The 11377-nt window shown below is 36.7% G+C and overlaps 1 protein-coding gene across 2 annotated transcripts in view; it reads right to left on the bottom strand.

The window, feature by feature from the left end:
- Positions 1-382: 382 nt before the first annotated feature.
- LOC115347346 (glypican-5-like) overlaps positions 383-11377 on the bottom strand; it is a 403275-nt gene continuing 392280 nt past the window's right edge. For both annotated transcript variants that reach the window (XM_030028626.2, XM_030028627.2), the window contains one exon: positions 383-8850. In XM_030028626.2, coding sequence (XP_029884486.1) covers positions 8648-8850 — 203 coding nt within the window. In that variant the 3' untranslated portion in view covers positions 383-8647. The remainder of the gene's footprint in view (positions 8851-11377) is intronic.

The following is an 11377-nucleotide window of genomic DNA, read 5'->3' as shown; positions in this document are numbered from 1 at the left end:
GAAAGTCCTACCTGTTGTGTGGAGGTATGCTGGCATTTACCCAGGAGACTGCTGCAAGAATTGTGTCTCTTCAATAATATTAAGAGCTCCCAGAAGAGCAGGTAAGCACCTTTACATCTCACTGTATTTATTGCAAGAAAGAAAAGAAGAGCAAGAAAGTAGTTATATGCTCAAGAAACAGACCTTTCTTGGCCAGACTATGACCAAAATATTAACAGTTCCTCAGCAGTTCTCAAGGTCTGCATCCTTTATTCAAAGCATCATCTGAACAGATTAAAATATTTTTATTTAAGATTTTATCAGCTTTGTAGCTTACAACAAAGATGATGAAAAATATTCAGAAAAAAATACAAAAATTCTAATAGATGACAACAATTTCCTGTTGTGGATTATTTATTTTTATTCCCATTCATAGTTCACTGTCTTTTACAAAACACACTGTTTACTTTAACTTTTCAAAGTAGCCTTGTTCTTCTTTTAAGACATTGTTTTCAGACTGCTTTTTAAAATTGCCTTTATCATATTCAATACTGAAAACAAACTGGAGAAAACTGACAAATTTATTCAATAAAAATATAAGGAGATATACTGCAAATAAAACACGTGCTTGGGAAAGAGAAATAATTGTTAGAGCTTGAACCCAGCTTAGGGCAAACCCAATCTATTTTGGAACTTAAAATACCCATGATGCAACTCATGTAAAATACAAATGTTAGAGGCCTATTAATTCCTGTACAATAAAATGAACTAAAAAAGACTAGAAGGCCATAAACTAATTATTTAAAATCTAAATGACAAAGCACATATTTTACTAGAATTTCTACCCTGGTGTACTGTAAACATTCATACTGTATTAGTTCTGATATCAAAGTACAGTAAGTGGTTGTACTATGCAAGGCTTAGTGTACTGGCTTCCATTTTTATTCTAATACTGCCCCATATAATAAGTGGGATACAACAAATATTTTATATAGTATTGCTGCTACATTAGCCTGCTCCCATATGCAGCTGCAGTGTTTTGGGAGTAGGTTTCAACTCCGTTGGTCATCCCTAACGGAAAAGCCGAAATATGTCAGTTAAATTCATTTTCTCATTTTTCAATGAGACCACCATCAAATGTCCTATTGCTTTATTCACTGCTTTGTGGACTTAGCTACAACTTTTGCCTATAAACGATTTGTCACCTTTAAGCCATAAAATGTAGCTTTTGTCAAGCCCCCAGAAAGAGCCAAAGGGTGGACATCCTCCTTCACAACAAGCAGACAGACTCTGATACCGTTATCACTACATGCACCAAGAACTACCCCACTCAGGGGAATCTACATCTCTGTGAGGCCCAACGTCCTGTTTTGGTTTCCTTCCAAGTTGGATGTTTAGCATAACATGAAATAAAAATAAAAAGCCTTCTTTTTGTTTCCGCTTAGGAGGAAATTTCATTTCTTCTCCATAGAAGAACATCAGGCTACAGTAACTCACAAATTTGTCACCACTAATCTGGAAACTCACAGGTAATTTTATCTGAAACTGAATGCAAAGATACACATGCTTCAGCTAAAGCAGAATATGGCTGCTTGCCTTCTCTGCAGCTTAAGCTTCTCTGAAAACATCAAAGCCACAATCAGTTCTCTCCACTGAGTCTCAATTAGTTTCTGAGGCCAGTTTAAGACCTGGATCCTACGTTTTAACATGAAACAGAAAAATCAAACTTGATCTGCCTCAAGGCCTGATTTGTATCAGCAAACCTTCTCTGAGAAAGATTTTCTACCCTAGGAGATACTCACAGTACGAATATCAACTTGTAGCCCCAAATCATACCAGCTACTTCTGGAAAAGGCCCCTGCCATGCCTCTGGAAAGGGAAAATGCCAGAAGACTTAATGGCATCCCATGTGTTACAGATTTTCTTTTCAGGCATGAAGATACTATCTGATCAGTGGCCTGGGCAATGTAAAACTGTTATGCAAATTTTGTAATCACTGCAGTTACTGTTGATTTTCTGCACCTGCAGAAAGATGGGAATAAATTCACATTCTTGGGCTAGATACTATCCTGGGGTAAATTTACATAGTTAAACTGAAATCAAAGGAGCTATACTGATTTATAAGAGCTGAGCGTCTGCTGCAACAATTCATACCCACAGAAAAATCTCAAGTCCATTTTGATGTCCCAATTTCATATGTGTAGAGGTTATAAATATTTGATATTGGCATTCTTGTTAGAAGTTTTTTTCAGATCTTCTTTTTAGAGAGATCGAATGATCTTCTTCAATATACTGTGTATTTAAATAGAAAATTAGTATTTACCTAGAAGCTTACTTATGGCATTGAAGCAACCTGGTTTAATTTCCACAACTTTAACACAGTATCCTTGACACTCCAGCATAGCAATGCTTTTGATAGTCTCTGCTTAGTAAAACTTCCTAACTGTATATGCATATACAGAAATGTGAAAGTTACACTAGGATCTATATTCTTGATGTCTTATTGCTTTCCTTTTTCGTTACTGAATAAACCAGGCTACAAATCTGGGATACTGTACTTAATTATGGGAAAGAGGTATCTGACTGCTTCCATTTTAACTGCATTAAAAATGTCAGTGCCTATTCTAGGTGTAATAGCCTAAAAGCTTAGCCTAGCTCATAAACCCAGACGACATATGAAAACATGTTTTTGTATTCCCCTGAAAAGTAAATTTTACAACTGTGTATTTGCAAGGAGTTCACAAAACTAGCAACACATTTATTTTTCAAATGAAATGTCCATAGCCTGTAGAATAATTCAAACAGGTGCTAATTAGGTATACAGAAAGGCCACTGAGGATAATTTATATATCCCCCTGCAACAGAAAAAACCCCGAATAAATGTTAATTGCTTATATTATGCAACGAATGATTTTTAGGATGGCATTAAATTAGCTGCAAATATTATAATTACAAAGGACTGGGTAATTTAGTAAAGATTAATTGAAATGATTAAGTGCAAACTGCATAATTTTGCAAGGTAGTATTAATACTTTCACCACAGAAATGAAAAAAAATGCTGTGGTTGTTACTGGCTCTTTAATGAAGTACTTTATGTACCTCATGAAAGCATCAGTGGGGTCTCTTTTATGTGCCCTTCTCTCAAAAGGGTATTACATGATTTTCATGGGTGGAAATCACTGAAGTGTTGATAATAACTGGAATGTCTAAACCAGTCTATTTTAAGGACTGAGTTTGATCTCAGTGACATGGGAGCAACACAAAAATATTGCTTCACGGTCTGTACCCAGCAGCCTTTTCTGAAAGCTACAGCAACTGTAGCTATTTACTGGATAAGAACTTAAGCAATTGCACATGCAGTTTGAATGCATTCCTCATAACCAGCAAAAGGAAGCCCACTTTAAGCAAGATACTTGGAAATACCACTACGCAGCAATAGTTTTACTTCACTTTCCTGAATTCAGTGCACCAGCTTCCTGCATGCAGGCTTCATGTTGTGCTGTATGGAGGTGGAAGGGGATGGTGATGAATCTGGAGAGGGGAGAGGGACTTGAAAAATTGTTCCAGTCCAGGAGTATTCTCTATTTTAAATGCAGGGTACTTCTCTGAGTTTATTATCTCTCTATTTATTACAATCTCTTGGCAAGTATTTATTTTTTGGTGGCTTAATATTTAATAAAATTCAAATATAGTTAGTTAGAAAGTAGAAACCAGAAGAGAATTCAGTACTGGGAATAATTCTGAACTTCGAGGCAACGGGAGGAAGACTATCATGTTCTTTTTGACTCACACATGTCACAGCTATAATGACATTGACTGTAAGATGTTTCACTTTTCATTACCACACATGCCATATGTCATTACAAGAAGCACCATGAGTAGTTAAATGCTATAAATGAAAATAAAAGTCTCGTGCTTTTGGCTAGTTGTAACATTAAGCACTTACAATGCTGTGATGCTCAATGGGCAGGATATGTTTTAAGGAATGTCTCCTATTTCTACAGACCTAAATTTACCCATGTGTGGAGACATGAGGAAAGCATGTAGATTAATTAATTCTCACTTAAAAAATGGGTAGACTGCTTATCGATTTTCAATGCAAGGCTAAAATCCTCTTGGCAGCATGCTAGTTATGAAATTTTGACTGTAATTTCAGCTAAACCTCAAAATCTGTTTAATGTGAAGAGTCCAATTCAGGAACAAAGGGACTTTCTGGATTTTTGTCCTAGTCAGTATCTCACTTTAATGTGTGTTTCATCTCCTTTCACTTGAACAGATCTTGCTTAAACCTAATCATGTGCAATATTAAATAAGAATGGCTCAGTAAATCTGGGCAAAAGGCTCATCTAACGTTAAAATTAAGTCTGCGCACAACATCCATTAGGACAATATTGAGAAGACCCATACAGGATTAGAGAGTCAAATTTAAAATTATGATTGCAGTCTTGGTAACAAATGGAAATAGGGATATATTAAATACCGATCTGATTTAAGAGATCAAAAAGATGTGAATGTCATAGCCAGATACCCATACACAGAGCCTCTGAAGTCAATGCAGCTGGACATTATTATTTGTATTGCTCTTATCAAGCTCTGACAGGTATTTGTACCTCAAAAGGTTCGTTACTGAGTGAAAGATCAGAATCACAATTCCTTATGCAATGACAAAGTATCTGGCGCACTGGAAGACAGGGCATAACACTGGCAATATGCAAGCCAGAAAAAAAGTGTAAGGGTGAAAATGGGAGGCTGGATTCCATAAAGCATCTAAATTGCAAAAAATGTGCAATTCATAGCAGGTGTCTGTGAAGTTGCCTGAATATACAGTCTCTAGATTCTCTGCTGCTCTTTGCCTGGCCAGTCTCCATGCGTTGATTTGGAGAGGTGTAAAAGCTGCTTGAAAATTAGCTGAGAACACTCGGCTCAGGGCCTCAGAAAAGGCAGCTGGAGGTTGCCACGCACCGGCACATTGCGGCCACGCCTGCTTTTGTCCACCCATGTTCATTCTTCCTGACGCTTTCATAGCCAGGAAGAGGGCTAGTGACACACGAACCTGGTGTGACATGGAGTCCAAAGAGCAGTGAAACACTAAGAACTGACTGTATGCCCATGGCAATTTTGTACTACTCGGTAAGAAGCCTGCATCACTATCAAGAGGAAATTATAGATTGATTTTACTCACAAATGTATGACAGCAGTTACTTTCCAACGCTGGCATTCACAAATGCTGGCACAGCAAAATATCAAAAGAAAGTCATAGCAAAACAATAAACATTCAAAAAGCAGTGGCTAAATACAATTCATAACTGTTGGGCAAAGCTACAGCAATGCACTTAGACTGGTACCTTATTTTACACTGAGATTACATAGACAAGTTCAAAAGTATTTTGAATTTAGACCTTCGTAATTACATCATAATTACAGTGTCCTGGATAACAAAATAAGATTTTGTAAAATAGGTATCTTATTCATCTGAAAAGAAATACTTCCTTTATCTGACACAGGCAGTTATTTTTGCCTTTGCTGGTATGTTGTCGTTTGATGGAAAACACTCTTTTTTAAATATGTAAATGCAACTGATCCTGAAAAAAGAAATCATAAACCATCAGTAAAAATATACTGCATTGCCCTTTGAAGCTGCACCATTTTTGATGCACATTATGAACATATTTCATGCTGGTTTGACCAGTACTTTTCTTACAGTGTAAAAGTATATTAGTGTGAAATATATTAATAGATGTGGAGTCCTCTGAAGTCTCTTCCCTTGTTCCGTAACAATTTGTGTCTATTAAAATATTGGTTGAATCCAATGAAATGAGTTGATTCTATCTCACCCCACAGTTTTAACTCGTTCTAGTTCTGTTACAGAAATTTCAAAAGGGATGTCTTGTTTAGCTTGAAAGATGAACGCTACATCATACAAATATTTGCCAATCAAACCGAAAATTCAATCATGATTTTTCAGAGGTTTTTGTTTAGCAAGATTATGACAGTTAGCAACAACAAATAATCCCCTGGGTGAGTTATTCCATACACGCCTACTGCAGGGCTTCTGCAACTTCCCCTGCTACAGCTGAATACTAGGCTAGCTGGACCACTGCTCTGAGCTAAAAGCACAAAACGGTTTTCAGAAAAGACCTCATAAAGACACATAAGCCTAGGTATTCAAGTTCCCTCTCTGCAGGTGAGAAGAACTGAAAACTCCAAACTGCACAGGTGAAATCTGGCAGCGTCAGAGCCCAGACCTGAAACCCTAGCTCTATCCATAGGAATCGTGATGGAGACTTAAGTGTGCAAATGTGGATACATTTGCCTGAAAGATGACTGAGCATCCTATGTGTGGGAATACTAAATTAGGGGTCAGGTTCACAAGCAAGAGATATGAATTGCTTCAGTGAAGCCACAGTGATTGGTATTACCTGAGGAGCTGGCGGTGTTAGCACCTGATGTACATTTCTGTGTATGCACAGAGACCAACCTGCCTAACAGCAGCCATCACAACTGATCCTTTAAGACTGCAAGGAATTATGGTGTCCTTTCACTGTACAAATGACATGACTTGCATGCCTTCTCAGGTAAAAGTGCACTGAAAATGAATACAAGAAGCGGCATTTTTAATTAGAGTTCAATAGACTGGTGCAGCTCACAAACCCTGGAAAACGCAGGACAGCCATTTTAGTACTTTTGGGAAAACTGATTTTCACTAATATGATGGGAAAGCACTACTTAGGCATATTAATATCATTACCATTATGAAACATCAGAATTCAAATATAAAAGATTTCATGTTAGTGTAAGTATCTTTTCCATTTTATCTCCTTGTTTCAACATTAAAATTGAATTATCTTTTAGAAAACTTAGCTGCTGCCACTTCAGAAACACTGCCTTTGCGGCTGGGTGTGTTGATAGTTCTTATTATACCTTTATTTCTGTAAATATGATCTAAGAGCCCAAATTAAAAACAAAACTCAAGTCCCACCTTCGCAAACATAATTAGACATGTTCACTAACACTATCTGAAAACATACAAGTGTAGAGAGTCTTTGTTCACTTATTGTATGCTTGTTCAGTATTATTCCCATTTTCTATATAATGACATCCGGTAGTAATCCTGGCATCCTCTTTGAGTTGGGCTCTCTTTTATAATCAAAGTTGCCAATAAAATGCCTGAAGTTGATTAGTAAGATACAGGGTTCTTCTTTTGAGTTATGTCAGTGGCTGTGTAACTGTAAATATCAGAGAAGTTTTACAAAAAAACAAAGGCAAGTGTTTTACATTAAATCTTATAAAACTGTACATAATAATAGTCTACAACATGAAAAGGGCCATTAAACTGTTGTAATAGTCATGAAATGTAGTAAATGTAACAATTCTAGTGTTTCATATATTTATCATATTAATCACTGTATTCATACAGTTGTGTTTGTATATATATATTCAATGGTACTGTAAACAGTTGTTGGAAAACACACATTAATTCTTAACCCATTAGAAGTTATTATAGCACTTTTTCATCCAAAAAGTTAAAATGCATCAATGTATCATGGATTAAAAAAATACCCTTGTAATGTAACGCACATTTTGACATCTTCTAGAGTAGCAATAAAGATGAGGCATAACAGAGAACGTTCTAGATTTCAGATTGTTTTACATTTACACCTACCATGATACAAAATTTTAAACATTAAATGTAATTAAATAATACACAATTTATGAAACAGAGTTGATTTCAGAGATCCACAATGCACAAAATCTAGTTAGTGTCTAATGGGAGTTCCCAATAATTTTTATCTCTGAGACCCTTATGGAAAATTTAAGTCAGTTTCTCTTTAACATCACACAGGCAAAGTAAGTTTGAACGAAATTATCTTTTTCCTCTGTACAGAGCTGCATTCAACTGGATAAAACATTATTATGTTTATTTATGTTTCCCATTGCTGGACATTCATCCAATAAGCCTTGAGCATATGCTTAAGCATCTGGTAATGGCATTTTGTAGGGCAGGGAAACTCACTATCTATATCCCTCAGTAAACAAAGTGGTTCTAATTTTTTCCATAGTTAAGGCAACTATACTGATATATTAGACACACCATATGCTTTTATATTGCTTCCTACAATCTAAACAGTAAGAGTGAAAAGAAGTTTCAAACATGCTTTGATCTTCTTGACCACTTAGGAATTTCATCAAGCTGGTACAGAGTACTTTACTTTAACAAGTTTTACAACTGTAGACATAGCTTGTTAGCTGTTCACTAGAAAAATAAAGTATGTATGGGCTTGAATTTGAAGACTGACCATTCATATAATTTATCAGAAAAATTAAACAAACAAAACCAGCCAGTCAGATTCCAGTGAACGAAATTGAGAAAAACAGTAAGACACACACACATAATTTGTGTGTTTTCAATTATTTCTACCCCATAACTTAAACTACTCAGACCCTTGTCGTCATTCCCTCTGTGTCTTGGGTGGGCTTTGTCAAAGGCTATCTTCAGATATTTTAAGTGATGACACTTGGTATCTGCCAACTCCAGCATGTCGTTTAATATTTATTCTAACATATCACATAAACTAGAGAGCCATTCAAATTTGTTTTGTTGGGTAAGGCTGTAGGTATAAATGACAGTGAACAGAAACACTTGCACAATGGCTGCAAGGTAATACAGCTACAGTGGACAATGCCACAGAACTGCTAGTGCTGTTAAAATAACAAGTGAGGAACTCGGGGCTGGATTGCTCCCATTTCCAGTTACACTGTGTTTAGAGGATGACTTGACAGTGCTTGTGGTGGTTGTGGTGTCAATCTTTTTCACAGTTGGTTTTGGTTCGTTTCTGTTTTCTGGATGGGTTTTCTTTTCCTTGAGTATATCTGTAAACATGAAAGTAAATGTAAGATTAATCACACATCTTTTAAATAGCAGCTTGAAATTCTGTCTGTTGCAGGAGCATGCCGTACACTAGTCTGAATAACTGAACTAAGTATGGAGAGTGATGGGGCACTTTAGTGTGGCCGCTGGGTCCTCAGCACCCACTGTTTTGCTCAACAAGTCTTCTCTGACTGGCCTGCTCTACTTGTCTACTCATAGACACAGCCTGAGCAGAATAATAGGTATTCTGCATTGCAGTGGCTGGTCTCAGAACCTGGTTTTCTCTCATGAAAAGTACCCTCAGTTTCACCTGGGATGGGAACTGGCTTATGTTTTAAAACATGATATTAAGATTGAGTGGTTTTATAACATGCCCCAGTGAAACAGCCGTCAAGTTGCTGAGCTGCTGCAGGAGGAGACCAGAGAGCATATTGACTTAATGTAACAGTCAACTTATCGGGCTTCTTTCTGCTTTGCCACTACCCTTAACTTTAAAGCAACATGCGACCCTTGATGTGGTAAGACAACCTGGCAAGAAAGATTGCGGACATGAGGAAATACATAGGTGTCTCATATGCCTTGTTCATCAACCTAGGCAAAAAGTGGCTACAAAGAGAAAATGCTTCAAGTTTTGTTTCATTTTTTTTCCCTAGTGAGTACAAGGATTTTTTGTTTTTAAAGTATGTAACAATATCACTGGGGCTTTTTTCTCCCTCCAGATGCATTTTGGGGCAGTTCTGGGCGTCTCTTATATAAAGGACTAGATTCATAAGAAAGTAGTAGTAGTAGTCCTTTATTGCAAGAACATGGATTTTTTTTAAACGAGAAAATGACTGATGAGGTTCTCCAGTTATCTCGATGTCCCCAAGCTATTTTCAAGTATTACTGAGATCATATTGCTCTTGAACCTTCTCACTGGCATTGGGGGGGGGAATATTGTTATTTCATCTGATGATGGGATGATGGTTTTACAGTCAATTTGTAAAAGCATACCTGAGTGCCTGGCAAAAAACTAATTCCTACCTGGAAGAACTTATGAATTAACAATAATTGTTCAGGTCCAAGATTAAAGGAATTGTGATACTAATGAATGCAGTGCACATACACAAGAAAGCAAAAGGCATAGATTTGTAATGCAGATTAAACAACAGTCCAATCTTAAAATAAAAACTCTGAATCACTGAAGCAAGTTCCTGGCAGAAACTGGAAAGATGGAAAGTATTCCAGAAATGTTAATGCAATCTGAGATCATTGTCTGCATGTCAGTAGTTCTGAACAACCATCAATAAACTCACTTGATAATAAAAATGAACTATTGTATTGGGAAAGCACACTTTGTTCTTTTGCCAGTATAAACTGTAAAAGAAATGCAATGAATTCCTCCATTTTATCATAATATCAACATTAATCCCAGAGGAACGTGTGATTCCTAGACCTGACTCAAGGGTGACTGCAGAGAAGGGACACTGGCTGGCAAGGTATGCAGTGGGAAAAGGGTAATCTGACACTGCGCTCAAAATTCATTAGGGCAAAATGTGGACATAGGGCCTCTTCAATTCCAACTTGCAATGGAGCTAACAAAAATGAGGGGGAGAAAAAGCATGCTCTAAATGTTTAGAAAATATCAGTATTCTGAGGACACTTAAAGAAAAATGGACAACCTTCAGACTGTCATTAAAGTAAATTAAGAATAAATCATGGAAATAGGTGTGTTCTGACACTGCCTAGACTCCTTTCCATCACTGTCATTCTCCTTTTCGACTGCAGTAAAGGCACTATTTCTCTGCTGCCTCTTATATCAACCCAGCCTGCTGACTTCAGCTCTCTGGGGCCAGCTGATTAAATTAAGACCTCACTCAGGTAAATCTATTCCCCTCTTTCAGTTGGCCATGTCCAGCATTGTAACTTGATTGGTGTCTATAAATCGGGCAGACTGAAATGTATTAATTCGTTTATTTTCTTAATATTGACTTAACCAAAAATCTAAGGTAAGATTTAATGCTATCAGAGAGGCTGTTGGTTTTTAAAAGCTTTCCTCTCAGTAACTGCTTAATGCACTACATAACAAGCGTTAAATAATACATTAGAAAATTCTGCCTTTATCCTCTCCACGGGAAGGACTACATTCTGAATTCTCTCTCTGTCTTTACAGCAGAGTATCTTCTGATGCTATTCATGGCCAATTCTAATTTGGGATTTAATTGTGCAAAACTGGCATTTTATTTAAAATGCTCTGTTTTCTCTCTTCTTAAAAATAAATAAAAATAGCCTCAGTCCTAATTCAGTTCAAGAACTTTTTCAATCCTATATTAAGTTTTTAAGGCACAAATTTCAGCAGTGTAAAGATTTCATGTTTTATTCCAGCTTCCTCGGAGTTCCTGTTGCTTACTCACTCCAGGATTTTGGCTGAGAGACTCTGAGTTAAGTGAGTTTTTCCTCTTAAATCTTCTTCTCAGAGATGGTTATGTTCAGTCTACTACTGGCATTCAAAAGGCAAAAAAATAGCATGCTAAAAAAAAAAAAAAGTGT

This window comes from Aquila chrysaetos, chromosome 10, assembly GCF_900496995.4.
Source record: "Aquila chrysaetos chrysaetos chromosome 10, bAquChr1.4, whole genome shotgun sequence".
Taxonomy (NCBI): domain Eukaryota; kingdom Metazoa; phylum Chordata; class Aves; order Accipitriformes; family Accipitridae; genus Aquila; species Aquila chrysaetos.
The sequence above is the reverse complement of the archived record's forward strand: the minus strand, read 5'-3'. Positions and strand labels throughout refer to the sequence as shown.